General features: G+C 40.3%; 1 protein-coding gene across 1 annotated transcript in view; it reads right to left on the bottom strand.

The window, feature by feature from the left end:
- Window positions 1-17088, bottom strand: part of VPS41 (VPS41 subunit of HOPS complex) — a 99574-nt gene that overhangs the window by 45098 nt on the left and 37388 nt on the right. Inside the window, exons 6-8 of the mRNA XM_030496814.1 lie at window positions 11970-12032; window positions 10169-10234; window positions 167-286 (exon numbers count right to left, since the gene is read on the bottom strand). Coding sequence (XP_030352674.1) covers window positions 167-286; window positions 10169-10234; window positions 11970-12032 — 249 coding nt within the window. The remainder of the gene's footprint in view (window positions 1-166; window positions 287-10168; window positions 10235-11969; window positions 12033-17088) is intronic.

The raw sequence follows: 17088 nt of genomic DNA, 5'->3' as shown, positions 1-17088 counted from the left end.
CGCCAGAAGAAATGTCTATGAAGAAATGGGATCTAAAACTCTATCTTTTTATAATGCTTCTTATACTCAGTTCTTCAAATGCCCATTCTTCAATGAAGTATGTTGGCAATAAATGTTGAAATGCAGTGGTATTTTTGTTCATTTAACAGAGGTGACAAACACTTACCATATTATTGGCCCAAGCAATCAAGTGTCCTCTCCATTTTACATTTCTTATATTTCCTTCCCCTTCATGCAAAACCGAAGGCTTCCATCTGTTCATCCAGCCTCTCTCATATAACAGCAACTAGAAGGGAGTGCAACAAGAAATATTTCTGTGACACAGTGCTGCACGCACACATGGCAGGTAATTTTTGCTTCATTATCCCTTACTCTCCTTGGATTCAAAGGTAATAAAAAATGCACACCTATCACAAAACAAAAGCAAATACAATCAAACATTTTCATCTAGTACATAACCATTGAGAATCTTGTATACCACAGAATTCAACCTACTTCAGTGTTAATTTTAACAAGCAGACCTTCCATCAAGTTTTTCTGAAGAACAGAAAGCATAATTATTTCCATTCTAAAGATCTATGGCCTTCCACAGGGCGCTAGAGATGGCATGTGTTAGTTCCACACATGCAAACTGCACTGTACCACAAGTGCTGCTGATTGCAAAACTTGCATGATTGGGAATCCCAGGTTCTGCAAATAAGGAAGTTATTTTAGAACATCTAAATGCATAGAAGATGTTATGAAATGCTTTGCAGCAGCAAAGAAAAACCCAGCTACATGCAGACAGTTTGCACAAAACCCCACCTCTTTTACCAGTTCCTGTATGGCTTCAGGAAATTATTTAGTAGGATTATAACATGGAATCACTTTAAGTGATGCAAAGTGCAGTGCTCAGGGGAATACCCAAGCAAGAAACTGAAGCATCTACAAAGATCATACTCTAAGGCACCAGTCCTTCGCATGAGTACACCCATGTACAGACACACGCACAACCTGAACCTGAGCTCACACGAGTGCACAATGACCACTAAGAGATGTAAAACGTGCAAGGACTTTTACCACAATAAAACATAAATCAAGTACCTCTGTTGCTAATATTTCCCATCTAAGCTCCAGCCAGACATGCCTTTTTTATACATGGTTTCCTACCTCCTGTATATGAATGTGTCAAATGATAAAACACTAGTTGTTTAAAGTAACACCTTTTAACAAAGCAAGAGAGAATTTTAACAGCAATTACAGACTGCCTCTCTCTCCTAAAGCCACAAGATGGCACCAGAAGACAAGTGTTTTCTCCAAAAGTTTGAGAGTCACTACCTATCATAGTCTACCAGAGAGTTTTGCCTGAAGTGCACTGCAAACATCAAACTTCTCACTGAAGCCTATCCGGCCACTTAAACCCTGCCCAAAATAACTCGGTGTCCTTCACATAGCTCACATTTCCACCTATGAAAAGGCTACTCAATAGCTCTTTTAAAGCAACCAAGGCAAGAGACTGAAAGTGGAAGTAACACATCTATGCATGTAAGGCAGTGCAAGAAGGATTTCCATTAGCAGGCTGGTAGGTGGACAGGAAACAGAGGAGCAGCCCTCAGCCCAAATCAGCTCCACTCAGAAGCTGAGGATGTCATTAAAACTAAATGCTGTGCTGATCCAGACTTGAATTCTTTTTCCCTAGTTCTGCCACTTGGATGCTTCTTTCACTAGCATCCAATGGACAGCAGCAAAATACACTGTATTTTCATCTGGACTTAATGGACAAGGCTTGAGAAAACTGATGTGGATGATGTGAAAGGTTGAAATTAGCTGCTGTCAATTATATTAATTGAACTTTGAATCTTCTCTTCTTGCGACTGAATCATGACTTAAGTTTGTTTACTACACACAAGATCCAGAGTGAGCTTGGAATGGCACTTTGCAGCTATTCTGTTACTGTTCCTGGTTTGCGGATGCCATGCTCTTTTGCAACTCTCTACTTGGGTAAGAAACTGCAAAGTAACTAAATGACCTGAGAAGGAATTGGTGAGAAGAAAAGCAGAAAAAAATCCTGCTTCAGTCTATGCTCAACTGTAAGCACATACTTAATTCAATTCTTAGGCCAAGGCAGTAGAAGACAACAGTCTGATATTGCCTGTAATAAAGACAGGAAGTGGATCTGAATCACTGCAGCACCCAGAATTTCATTTCATATTGGCAAATGTAACAGGTCCAACACTGAAGCCAAAGGACACTCAAAACATGCTTTAGTAATTTATCTGGCACGCAATTATCTGCATTTTATTGATATGCTTATTGTGATTTAGTTATTATGTCTTACAGCAATGACACCTGGAAACTGAATTACTGAACCCAGAACTTTGCTATGTGTTTTGGAACTGCTATCCATCTCTCTCAAAATAAGCAGCCTAATTTATTCCTTAGGCTTCCTTTCTGTCTTCACATTGAAATGTTTATTGCACCAGAAAACCATTTAAAACTTCAAGAGAAGCTCCACACATAACAAAAATCCACAGTTTCTGGAAGGGTTCCTCCTACCACCTCCCTCTCTTTTTGGTAGGGGAAAAAATATTTTAGGACTTTACTTCCCATAAATCCCATATTTTGGCAGTCAGCATTCACAGTACTTATATTTCAACAGCAGCCACAAAAATCATTTCCTTTCATTCTCTGCAATACAGTTTATATTTCCCCCTTTATGATTTGCTCTGGTAAATCTTTCTAGTCCTTTGTTACAACACAGCAGTGCTTAGAACACACTTCCAGCATCTCTTGCATGTTCCACAACATAACACAGCTAAAATAAAACAAACTTTGACTTCACACTCCTTCACAGTACATTACAATCTTCCGACAGTACACTAATTCTTTTGCCACTCTTCTTACATGCTTATGCTTGTGCACTGGATTGTTAAGGAAAATGACACACTGAAATGTATAAGACAAGAGGACGGTGCAGGACACTTTTTGGTTTTAAAGACAAGTGGATTTGTGAATGCACCTCTCTCTATCTTTCACTACCAGGAGATTAACCTCCTCCAAACAGAGCTCAAAACACTTCTAGAGTGCATCCACTAAAGAGACTAGACTAGTGCTTGGATTTAATGGAGCCTCTCATGCAATTAGCATTAACACTAATTACATGTAATCCCAGTCTTTAAACTATGTACAGGAATTCTCAATCCTCTGAACAAAGAGGCCAATGATTTTCCTTGTCCCGTTCTTTGTTTGCCCTAGCATGAAGATGTGCCTGTCTGTGGCATTTGTTCTGGTTTTTGGCACCCTGTGTCACCAACTCTTCCCTCAGCCAGGCAAGATCACAAAAAGCCCTGAAATGCTACTGCCGTGGTTACAAGTGATCACCACACATATTTACTGTTTTCAGCATATACCCAACATTTACAGGCACAGGCAAGATTAACAGGTATCCAGGAGTAATACAGAACAGCAATGCCACATGAAGACTTACTATTTAATCGTGTATCCCTGGGAAAAAATACAGCAACAATAAAAAATTATCACTTCTGTTTGGAACACCAATGGACTGCATGAGCTCAAACAAGACAGAGAATAATGTAAGCCTCAAGTTTTCAACTGAAGATGAGTTTTCAAAGTACCATCACAAAGCACTGTTGTCTAAGAAGCCAGGGGTGGATGGAGGGGAGGGTAGTAGGTGCAGTCAAGGGAAATCAAGCAAGGAGGCAGCAGCAGACAACACCAGCACAGGGACGTAAGTGATGGAAACTGAGATACAAAACAGGAGCTGCTGCTGTAGTTCCCGGACAGAGAAGCTAAACATTTTGAGATGTTTAATACAAACAAATGCCACAGGACTTTTATTAAACCGTACTTTTAATAATTCAACTGTTAGATTCCAGCTGTTGCCTATTCACAAAGGGCTACAGAATTAACACCTTAGAAAGCAAGTCCTGCAGCCTTGCAGGCAGAGACACAAGCTCTCACACATTTCACCTATTTAGATCCTCTTTGCTTGCCACCTCAGGCTAGGAAAAGTTTTCTACATAGACATTTGCAAACCACACAACTATAGATTACACGCACACAGGACTATGCTCCATCCCCTCCTTACACAAACCAAATTTGTGTGTAACAGCACCAAGGAGAATGTTTTGTTTTCTGCAATAAGGAAGAAATGCATGTCCAAGTAATGATAAAGAAGAAATGTAAGCCAAATAATCTGCTTATTAAGTTAACAGCACATCACTACATATTAAAGTCTCATCTGTTCAATAATATGGGATACATCTGGGCATTGTACATTGCAGCAAGCAAATCACAGACCTGTATCGCTGTGGCTTGCCCGCTGCTACAGACTGTTTCCTGCTTATGGTGAATTATCCAATGCATGGAAAAAAAAATGCCATAGTATTTACTCTTTCTTCACTTAAACCAGACCTTGGAGTATTTACTGACTGACATTTTATAGCTTACAAAGCAATCTGCCTTTCTTGTCTGGTACTCTTCTACCCAACATAATGCCAAACAGCTGACTATCTGCTTTCTAAAAATGGACTGTGCTGCAAACAGCATCCTGACAATTTAATAATTTGTCAAAGTAGTCCAACCAGTTATTATGAAGAACATATCATAGGGTTCAGAGGTAAAGGCCATCTACTTACTCACAAAGCAAAGTGCATCTGCTGACACTAAAAAGCAGACAATTAAAAAAAAAAGGAAAAAGTCCAAGACATTCCCTGGCAGACTTGACTTTCACACACAGATTCCACCACTCCTAAGAGCAGCTGCAGACTCCAAGAATGCTGTTTCTCTTCCTGCTTGTGCATTGCTTGCAGTCGCTGTCCTTTTTCTGTATATGGCATCTTTTTACATCGTCATGTAGTGACAGGACAAGGGGAATGGCTTTAAATTGACAGAGGGGAGATTGAGATTAGACATGAGGCAGAAGCTCTTCCCTGTGAGGGTGCTGAGGCGCTGGCACAGGGTGCCCAGAGAAGCTGTGGCTGCCCCATCCCTGGCAGTGTTCAAGGCCAGGTTGGACACAGGGGCTTGGAGCAACCTGCTCTAGTGGAAGGTGTCCCTGCCCGTGGCAGGGATTGGAATTGGATGAGCTTTAAGGTCCCTTCCAACACAAACCATCCTATGATTCTATGATGTTGCTCCACCTGGAGTGGAAAGCAATTCAGATCGTCGTGTTTTGCATGTCAGGCAGGAGACACCATGAGCCCAGCCCAGGATTCCAACACTGAAACAGTATTTTACATTATTTTTTTTATGACGAGAAATTTTCCACAGGTAACACTAAGTTTTCTCTGCTTCTATAACAGACAGAGAAAAGAGAGTCTAACCTTCAAGCCTGGGTGTCAGTATGCTCAAATGCTAACTCTGGAAGGATAAATGGAACATTCAGACATGTCTGCATTTGAAAACCAGTTCTTATAGTGTATCTTCTCCAGCAAAACAGAATCTATTAAAAACATGTTTTTACATCTATTTCCACCATATATATAAATACATTACATAGACACAGATATATATAAAGATGAGCTCCACACAGTCACAGGGTAAATCTTCAGGTTTATGTTGGTTCACTAGCCCTTAACACGTTTTCAGATTGGATACTTAAATCAACATTTATGATACAAAATGCACGTCACAGGCAAATAAGGAGGCCAAATCCTTTAAGATAGTGAATATCCTAGTCCCATACCCACTTCAGAATTCATTTGCTTAATTGTGCTGGGTCCCCACACCATGCTGGGTAAAGAACCCCCAAAAAAACTTCATGAGCACACATTCATTAGAATGACTCAACCACTACAGAGGATTCACTCTCCTAGGAATTTTACTACAATACCCTTTGTGTCCAGTTATTGATGTTAATTAAAACATGAAATATGGAGTCTCATCAATGCCTCTGCCAAGAAAGAAACCTCAAGTTGTTCTTTTCTCCTAAATTATCTTTACAGAAGATGCAGTAGCTGATACCTAGACTTTGAAACTCAAATACACTTCAGTCTTCTCTCTTTGCTAGTTCTGTCTCTTTAACCCTGTGGATATAATGAATACTTGGACTTTGCCATAACGTTCATTTAGTTGATGTGCTGGGAAAGACCAGCACTCTAACAGTTAAATGAAGAACACCTTGTTTTCAGCGTTAGCACCCTCATTTAGTTGGGTTTTACCCTGTTATTTTTTAAGATTAGGCCCTTTTTTACAAGGTAGAAGGTTATAGCCTTCAACAGCACAGAATTTGTTTTTTCCCTTGCTTTGAAGCTCTGCTGTCTACTCTGGACAGGAATGCCCTGTTATTTACAATATATGGTATTATTATTTCAGGGTTACCATCATCTGTCAAGTCATCTCATCAATGGTGCTGTAGTTAATTGCAGAGATAAGGGGGAAGGGAACAGGGAAGCACCTCTATTTAGTATGGCACCTCTTGCTTCTCAGTGCGATTGTGTCAACATTTCCACAGTACCTGCTTTGTTTCTAGGCACATATAACATTCATTCAAAAAAAAAGGGGTGAAAGAACCAACTCAAAATAGAAGGCAATGATATTATCCCAAGCTCAATGAAAGTTCTTTACTTTTAAAAACTAGTGCCTTATCATAGAATGGTTTGAGTTGGAAGGGACCTTAAAGCTCATCCAGTTCCAACCCCCTGCCACGGGCAGGGACACCTTCCACTAGAGCAGGTTGCTCCAAGCCCCTGTGTCCAACCTGGCCTTGAACACTGCCAGGGATGGGGCAGCCACAGCTTCTCTGGGCACCCTGTGCCAGCGCCTCAGCACCCTCACAGGGAGAACTTCTTTCCAATGTCTAATCTGAATCTCCCCTCTGTCGGGTTAAAGCCATTTCCCCTTGTCCTGTCACTACACGCTTGAATAAAAAGTCCCTCTCCAGATTTCTTGTAGGCCCCCTTTAGGTATTGAAAGACTGTTCTAAGGTCCCTCCCAGAGCCTTCTCTTCTCCGGGCTGAAAGTTTATTTAGTAAGCAACCTAAATTGCTAAATTATTTCATAATACAATTTAGAGAAAAACTGCTCTTAAAGGACTCTAGTACATACCTAGTTAAGCAGTCATGTAAACGTATGCACAGTGGAGTTAAGCTTCTAACAGTCTGCAATGATTTAAACAGTTACGTCAGGGAGCACTGCTCTTAATTCAGCTTTAGGTCAGGCTGAGTTTCTAAACATGGCAAATCTCAGCATCACACAACGATTCACCCAAGTTCCAAACATCCACCTGTGTTGAGAGGAGCTGCACTGCTATCCCTGAAGCACGTCACTTAGCCTTTTTCCCCCTTCTATCTCTACATCACTTTTTTTAAGACTCTTACACATCTTGAACATGTGCAAAATGCTCTGCAGATGGTCTTTGAATTGAAAAGTGTATTTTTCAGACACTTCATATTGTTACAAAGAAATGTTTCTCAAAAAACTGGGGAGGTGGTAATTGACAGTTATAGTCCCCCCCCCACCCATTCATTAAGGAGCCTACCGAAGCAGATGCTCAGCTATAAAACTAATAAATTTAAGTAGATCTTAAAGTGGGGTTTTTTGAGATGAGACAAAACAGAATGTTAAGGTCAGGAGGCAAGTTCTTGCTTCATGAGTGCATATATGTGTGCTTTTGGCTTCTTTGTTTCACTGTAAACCAAAATCAACATAAAATTAAAGTAAGAAATAAAGAACATTTTTACAAGGGCATGTAGTGACAGGACAAGGGGAAATGGCTTTAAACTGACAGACGGAAGATTGAGATTAGACATTGGAAAGAAGTTCTCCCTGTGAGGGTGCTGAGGCGCTGGCACAGGGTGCCCAGAGAAGCTGTGGCTGCCCCATCCCTGGCAGTGTTCAAGGCCAGGTTGGACACAGGGGCTTGGAGCAACCTGCTCTAGTGGAAGGTGTCCCTGCCTGTGGCAGGGGTTGGAACTGGGTGAGCTTTAAGGTCCCTTCCAACACAAACCATTCTACGATTCTATGAACATCTCCTATTCTGAGACGATGACGTTCATAATGCAACTAGAAGGGTTTGAGGAAATGACTAAATTTCTTTCTGGGTCCTTTTATTTGCTCAAATTATCTTAGCAAATAACTAAAAAAAACCAACCCACCCCAACATTTAAAATGTTAATATACATTATGTTACCATCTCGCAGAACAACAAAAAACAAAGGCAGACCCCAAAACCCTTTGATGAAGAGCTTACGCACTTTACAGTCTGATTTTAAATGCAGCTGAGTCAAGGAGCATAGCATGTTTTTCAATGCAGCTGAGCCAAGGAGCATAGCATGAAGGCTTTAAGCCAAGTTCTTGTCTTAAGCTTGATCCAAACTGGGGCTAGCCTTTCCTCTACCCTTACTGCTGTCCTGGCCTTGGCGCAGGTGGGGAAGCAGGCAGCATGCCTCCCCCCACTGCCTGCTATTAGCTATGAAGTTGCTGTGTCACTGCAAAGACCTCAGGAGCCACAGGAGGCCCCGTTCCCCTCCCTGAAGCTGCTCACCCAACTACACAACCTCCAGACACAGGCAGAGCGATGCGAGGTTGCAGCTCGAGGTGGTACGCTTCAGCCTGCTCTACTCGCTCTTGTACATCAACTCCCTGTTGCCTGCTGCCCCCATACAGCTCCCGGGCTTCACGCTTAAGGAGAGATGTAGATAAAAAGCTGGGATGTTTTTTAAGGCCTTTGTCTTTTCAGAAAAGAAAAAAAAAAATAATCTTTGATCAGTAAGTAGGTGAAATTTAACTTTCTGAATTTTCACAGAGCATTTTGCTGTTGCCTTTATACGAGCACATATGCTCCTTCTGGAGCAAAGGAGAAAAAGGGGAAGGGTTTCTACCACAAGGCTAAGAGCTTTTATTTGTTGGGTTTATGTATCACTAAAATCAAATTACAACTGTCGAGGGACATTCATTTCAATGCTAAATACCTTATGTTAAGATGTCAATTAAAGTTTTCCTGAAAAGAAAGTTCCTCAGCAAAAAAATGAATGCATTAAGAACGGGTATACCATTCCCAAGTGGACAGAATATAAAACAACCTGTCAAGTAATCAAAGATAACCAAAGAGAATGTGTTAACTCCCTGATGTTTTTTTCTGTTCGGCATCAGGTGAATGCAAGCTCTTCTACCACCTGACGGAGCCCTGTTCTATTAATTCCCTGTTTCTCTCTTCCCATACCCTTTTATCAGCACTAAAAAGCTTCGCAAACGGGCAGCTGACAAAGACATACACTGACTGTGCATTATTTTAAGGACAACACCAACTCTGACCAGCCAGAAAAAGCTGTCAAGCACACATGCCACTTAAAAGCAAAATAAAAACACTGCTATGCTTTGAAACATACTGAAGTGTTAATGAAAACGAAGCTGTATTCAGCACTAGAAGTCTATATTTCTTACACACCGGTAAGGGAGAGCCACAGCATTCAGTTTGATGCATCTATAAGTGAGGATTGTTCATCCTTAATTCATAAGAGAAGGCAACAGGAAAATTCAAGAAACAGTTCCAAATCAAGCTTTTCATATTTTGAGTGAAAATATGCAATGGGATACAAGATACTTGTAGGACCTGGGAACAGCTGGAGTCTGGAAGTCAGACTTGCACCCTACACCAATAAGACACTTGATGCACATTTAAAGTAACAACTGCCCCAGGTTGAAGACATTAACTAGACAGATGCAAGTACATAAAAGAGTGGGAGCTGTAGTCTACCAAGAGCTGCACTGACTTACTTCAAACAAATGTAAAACCCACACCACGAACTAGAACTGATGAAGACACTTGGGGTTGTTTACTTAAAGAAAAAAAATCATAGGTAATGCAAAAGAAAAATCCCAAACACAAAGACCAACCTATATTGGAAAAGTCCAGTATAAGGTCTAACTTCTGCTCCCACTTCAATAAATTAAAATGAATGGAGAAAGCCTGGACTATGTAAGCAGAAGTATTTCTACTCTGAAGCTCAACTTGTTGCAATATGTTTTTAACATAAAAAGTGCATTTTGCCCCCTTTCATCCTCCCCCCTGGCATTAGTCTTAATTAAGTAAGAATGTTTTGGAATACAGTGTATAAAAAAAGGAAAAAGCTGAATTCTTTGCTTTAGGTGTTAAAAATCACAGACACCACTTTCTGAGCTATTTTTAAAAGCTGTTTAAAGATAGCCTAAGTTCATGACTGCTTACCTTTTTTCCTCCTGTTACAAATTGCTTGAAGTGGGATCTTACAAAATGAGGATGAACAGCAACAATCTGAGGGGGAGGAGGGAGAAGAAAAAACAAAGAAAGAGGATTGTGGCTTAAATAAGAGTTTACAGGGAGCACCACATCACTTTTTCAATTAAATAAACCTTTGCTAAGCATCAAGTACTACAGCTGAGTTGTTGTTCTGAAATAGAGCCTAGTTGTTTCAGACATCTCTGTTTTTCCTAGAAAAGAAGAAAATTCTCTGTATTATATGACGTGACAAGTCACACACCTGACACTGAGGGCCATGTTACACCAAATAACTACTTTTCTTTTGCACAGCGGGCAGCAGAATTAGGACTGTGCAGCACAGCACAGCTGTGAGCAAGGGTTACCCCTATTAAGTCTTGTTGGGGGTCTGCCCAGAGGGCACACACACCTCGGCCCTGCGGCAGGACAACCTCTGTGGCATCAGCAGAACTTAAACAGCCTCTTGGCCTTGTGTGTTACGTGTCAAGAGTGGGAGATCCAAATGCAAGAGCAGTAAGGCCCTAGGAAGCAAGTGAGTCACATTGGAGGTGTTTGAAAACTTAAGGACCTGTCCTGGGTTCAGCTATAGCAGTCATTTTTCTCCTGCTTAGTAGCTGGTGCAGTGCTGTGTTTTTTAACTTTCAGCCTGGGAACAACGCTGATAACACCGATGTTTTTAGTTGTTGCTAAGTAATGTTTATTCCAACCAAGGACTTTCTCAGTCTCATGCTTTGCCAGGGAGGAGGGGAAGCCGGGAGGAAGCAGAGACAGGACACCTGACCCAAACTAGCCAAAGGGGTATTCCATACCACAGCACGTCATGCCCAGTATATAAACCGGGGGGAGTTACCCGGAAGGCCCAGATCACTGCTCGGGTCGGGCTGGGTATCGGTCAGCGGGTGGTGAGCAATTGTATCCTCTCCCCTTGTTATTTCACTAATCGTTATTATCATTGGTGGTAGCAGTAGTGGTTTTGTGTTATACCTTAGTTGCGGGACTGCTCTTATCTCAACCCGTGGGAGTTACATTCTTCCCATTCTCCTCCCCATCCCTCCGGGAGCGGGGGGGAGGAAGAAAAGGGGGGGGGGGAGTGAGCGAGCGGCTGTGTGGTTCTGAGTTACCGGCTGGGCTCAAACCACGACAGGACCTAATTCTTTTCTTCCCCCTCCAAGAGCAGCTGCACCATGTAAGACCAAAGCAGCAAATACAATCATTTACCCACATCACTTTTCATGCTGCAAGAAACATTTCTCATTTAAAAAAGCCAGATCTTCCCATATTCCTACTAGAAAGAGCTTTTCCATCAGCCAAGCAGCCACATGTCTCTTGAGCAGGGTGTAACTGAAGTTTTCCCTTCAGACAGGGTACATCGGCATCGCCACCCATTCCCTTACCCCAGGGAAGGTTTAATAGGTATGAACTGCTTGCAAAATATTGACCTCCCAGTTAACAGAACCCTCAGAATTTCTACCACAGAAATACAAAGAAAGAAATACGTTGAGGCAGGTAACAGCTGAAACAGGACACTTTCTCTTTCACTTTGCCTTTTGTATTTGAAAAACTCAATAATATTTTTTATAAAACCAAGATTGGCTTTCTTCCTGCCTAACCAGATCAAAAGCTTTTATATTGAGATAGATAACTATTTCCCAGTGACTTGAATAACATTACAAGGAAGCGATATTCCTCTCTCTCATTTAGATTCAATGTGACCTTTCTGATATTAAAGATGACAACAACACAATTACTAAAGATTAAAACAAGCACTTACCTTAATAGGACAGTCAAACGTCTCATGAAACTCTTCCGCTGAATACAGTCCAAACACCTGCACCTAAAGAAGTATAAAAAAAGCCAAAAATATTTACCTAATAACCACTTGACAATTACAGGTGTCTGTAAAACAGAAACTAGAAGATTAATTTGAATGCTTAAAGTTACACCTTTTTTCCGAAGGAAAAAAAAAGTCATATTTCACAATGCAGAGTTAAATTGAGATATTCTGGGCTTCTATTATGGCCCATCTCTGACTATTTGCAGCACTGCAAAAGTATTTATTTGAATCTTTTTCTTTTTTTTTGCTACAAAGACAGCAAAACCTACAAGTTCCTTTTGCTTTAGGCTGATCAAATCTGTTTAACAGATACTGATCTAAGTAAGGTAAGAGCAACATAATAACATTCAGGAGAAGATAAATTAAAAACTCTTCCTTTCTGAGAAAAAAAAACTGTAGGATTTTTTCCCCTCCAAGCAATACAGGGTTTACATAAGAAAAAAGAAACTTGTGACAATAAAGCAAAACCAGCCTGAAAACCAAGTCCCATATGTTTCTTGGCATTCTCGCCTTCTCCCAAGTGTATTCAGTGCTATTTTGTTTTATTCCATGACCACTGGAAATGTCTTTCTCTGAAAATTCCTCCCTTCCCATCTATGTTGATGTCTCAGTACATTTAATAGTCAGCACTGAAGTTGTAACCATGGGCTATTAGAATGTCCATTAGGATTAATCCATCCAAAGAAGGCTCAACATTTAGAAACAAAAACAAAATGAGCAAACAAAACCCCAAGTATGTTCCTACTGTCAAGAGAATTAACATAATTTTAAATGTTTTCTTCCCTTTACTTACAAACAGGCACATAAGTATCAAGTGTTAAGAAATATTATTGAGACTTAGACACTCTGACTATGGAATAGGCTTTCTCAAGCTTTAAGTACAAGCCTCTTCATCCAACAGGCAACATTCTTTCCCCCAGTTCTCAGATGAGACAGTTGACAACTGAGTTCCTGCAAAACTTAGGGAGTAAAATAGGACTGAAGACTTATGGCCAGGAATTAGTCATTGATTTACTAATTATGATTTCCACAAAGAATAACAACTGGTTTGCCATTTGATTATGATTTTAAGAGGTTTCCACTAGTTGCCAGCAGCTGTTGGAAGGAGGAGAACGGAGGGAAAAAAAAGAGCATCCCATGGAGCGATTGGTGGAAAACTGTGACAGCAAATCTACTTCAAAAGGTTCTCAGACAGGGTTAGTCAGTCATCCTTATTTTCTGGAAAGGGTAATCCCTTCAGTAACTCTGCTCTGCATGTTCAACAAGTTGAACTCTAAGATCTAAGAGATCTTTTATCTTTACTTCTTTCTCTCTCCACATTCCCATCATGATACTTTCGGGAAGAAGGGAAGGGGGAGAACCAAAAAATAAGAGTAACAAAAAACCCTCATAGAAACCACTAGATGAAGATCTGCAGAACAAAGCCATTAAATACAACTAATGTGCCACAAAAAGTGAGGTTTAATGGCTCTAAAAATATCCATCCAGAGGACAAGAACCCCCAAAATTCCCGCAGACAGTGAAGGAGACAGTAAAAAAATTAGACTTCAGGTAAACGACAAGAGGAACTAAGCCATTGGCGAGGAACTAAGCCATCCTCAGAGTGGCTCAAAGTTCAGCCGTCTCAGCAAAGTTAAAACCATCTCAAACCACCTCATCTCCCTTTCAAGCTTGTCTCCTGGATACATCTCCTAAGCAGCATTATCAGCTCTGCCCACTACTCATTAGCGAATATACTGCCTCTAACAACACGCTTTAAAAGTACTGCTGCATGCACTGTGTAGGGCTGAGTTACTGCTCCAAAGGATTAGAAAATCAATATTTGGAGACGGTGAGATGTATCGCAAAGCTGTGATTATGTAAAGCCAAGCAAAGGCTTGTATTTGAGTTGGGCCTGGCTGCAAGCCTAGAAAACCTTCGGGCTGATGTCTAGAGGATTTTGTTTTCTGGGGTTTTGTTTTCATCAGTTGGCACAGCATATCCAATGCAACAGACCAAACAAAATAAGAAACAGAGGAAAGAGAAAATAAGACAGAGAGGGAAAAAAAAAAAGGAGGAAGAAAAAGAATAGATGTGGAAATAAGGTTAAAAACAACACTGCAAATTCCAGGGAAGCAGAATCCTCAAAAATGACAAAACATCCCTCCCAAATTACAACTCATTAATTAAAAATAACATAAGCAACAGTGCATTCAACATTTTCATAATACTCCATCAAACATGGCAATGATACTCCTTTAAGGGCATGAAAACAAAATGGAGCCAGTTAACTAAAGAGGAAAAAACAACTCAGCATATAATACATGTTATCGTGTCTACTCTAGGGACACCGTATAACAGTTTATTACTTCTTAATGTCTTTTATTCTTCAGAGAGAAAGTGATTCTTTTGATATTACAAACCTATATTGGATTTATCTATTTCTACTTTCTATACCCACTCAGCTCATGATGGTTTTGGGTAGCTGGAAAAAGGATTCCACTATCAGAGTCCTCTATATTTTGCCAGCCTCATTTTAAATATCCAGAACCCACCACTACAGTGCATCCAGACTTAGCTGTTTCTTTGCTTCCACATGTGGAAGAAGCAGCCAACCATCAGCGATCAAAAGGCAGGAAAAGGGTGCAAATTAAATCACTGTTATGAAATAAGAGCATTGGCAAAACTAGGAGTCAGATCCAGGTTTTTCAAGACACCATACAAGTAGGCAAAAAACTAGCCTAAAACACCCTCCACAACTCTAAAGCTGCAAGTAAAGCTGCAAGCCTGCTTCCCCTTCTATTCATTCCAGCTCCAACATTCTCCTTTTATACCCTAATATTTCAACACCCAGCCATTTTCCCCAGCGAGTGGCGAGACTAGAGTATTGGTGGTGGGTTTGGTTTCTGTTCCTTTCCATCCCAGTGGTGACTACAACTGCAGATGAGTCCATTGGCAAGGAAGATTTTCAAAGAGCCAAACGTGCAGTACAGAAAAGCTGCAAGTGGCTGCCAAAGCACTTGTTGGCCATGTATGACATACAGGTGCCAGGTCTTGACATTAGGTCTGGATGCTGCCCAACAAGAAGAGGGTTAAGAAGAGGCTTAGAGAATTGCACTGTGCTGCTATGCTACGTTCCCAGTCTCAAAACTAGTTTGAGCGTTGGAAAAGAAAGTAAAAAGTAGTAAAATAAAACATATGACAGTAGCACAGAGATGAGAAGGGTGTTCTCATCATAAGGCCTTTCCTCAAGCAGGCAAATTATCTTCATCTCCCTCATAGTTGATCCACTTCAATATGGGAAAATGCATTCACTGCCCACTGCAAAAATCTTTTGCAGTGGCCTAGAGGACATAACTTCATTAATTGGTAGAAAATACTTGCATCAACCCGAGATGGCTCAAAAGTTACAGGTCTTTTTATTATACCCCCTTTTTTTTTGTCTATTTAAAATGGATTTAAGAAAACTAAGCTGTTGTGCTTTTTCCTTATTTCTTTCTTTTAAAAAAAGGATTCCACTATTTTTACATATTTATCTGAGTTAATGACAACTTGACAACCACTTGTACAAGTGTTTAAATTCTTACAATACAAACACTCGTACCACTGTAAGGAAAGAACTATAAAGACTGTAAAGTTACACTTTTGTTATGACCCAGACCTTAAAAGTACTACATTATCTGGCCAGGAATTTCTGCCATTTTCTTACACAGCAGCACAACATACAATATGTGTTTTCGCCCTTTTTAGGGATGGCTTCTTTCATAGACACACATCCTTCTGGGTTAAGCGGGAAGTCTAACTTCTAAAACACTCACATCTTTCAAATCTCCAGATGAGCTTTTCAGCGTAGAATATGGTGAAGCATCAATGTCCCTGGACTCTATGAACACAAATATGACGAATATTGTACATGCAATATTCCAGCCCCGTGTCAAAAACATTACCAGAATTAGCCCTGGCTTGGGGACCATAGTTTACAGCGCCTTGTATAGCGTGTAATGTCACCTACTGGATCCACATTAGCTATTTCACTCAATGAAGACAGAATCACCATTTAAAGTATCAGAGTCTTTTCAAATGCAGCCACACCAGAGTAGGGATTATGGATTTTTTTTTTAATGTTTCTGAAATCAAATCTATATTTTTAATATGTATTTAATATATGTAAAAATGTACATGACTTGTAGTCTCACTGCAACATACATGTTTCAAGTCAGTAACCCCCAGTCACATTTGAGGAGCCCTTTACAGCAAGTGCTTGCTTCCCCAGCATTCAAAACATCAAACCAACAATGCTAGCTCCACATTTTTATTACCTTGCACAATTACTGACCCTTCCCTTATCTTGCTTAGACAATTACGACACTCTTGCTGTGTTTCTCACAGGCTGTAAAATTCTACAACCCACTTTGATAGGCAGTAGTATCCCAATTACTGTGTCAAGATACTGACATCAAGATATCTCTGAGAAACAAAAGGCTCGGATACATAAACTGGCTGCCTGCCTGTTGAGGAAAAAAACCCACCTATTTGGAAGAAAAAAAACACCTAGTACATACAGTCTAAAGGGGTTGTTTCCCCATTTTGCCTACTTTAAAATGCAATTTTGTTTTTAATTTAGAGAACTTCTACTGAATGGGATGCATCCATTAGGATCACCAACATTCCTCCTTCCCCCAAGTCTACTCTGTAAGAAACGTTCTCCTCAGTAAGTCAGGTGGATACAAAGAAATTATTTAAATGATTTTTTTTATGCACTGCATTTGTATATGAGCATTATATTTAAGAAGAAGGTTAAGTACACCCCGTGCATTAGAATTTTATCATTACAAACCAACATTAGAAAAGACTGCCATCGACTTAAAAACAAAAAAGACATTCTTATAAGTGGAAAATCAATCACCAAAACCACTAAATGTCACAGCTCAACATTCCAGAGAAGCACTGATAATTGTTAGTTATACACTGCACAAATGATATATGTCCTCAGTCAAGGAAGTAGGTGCCAGTTTTTTAGGAAACTGTACGTATATTGATTTTACATTTATTTAATGTGGCTGTTGTAAGACACTTT

This window comes from Strigops habroptila, chromosome 1 (assembly GCF_004027225.2).
Source record: "Strigops habroptila isolate Jane chromosome 1, bStrHab1.2.pri, whole genome shotgun sequence".
Lineage (NCBI taxonomy): Eukaryota > Metazoa > Chordata > Aves > Psittaciformes > Psittacidae > Strigops > Strigops habroptila.
This window is presented reverse-complemented; position numbering and strand designations above follow the sequence as displayed.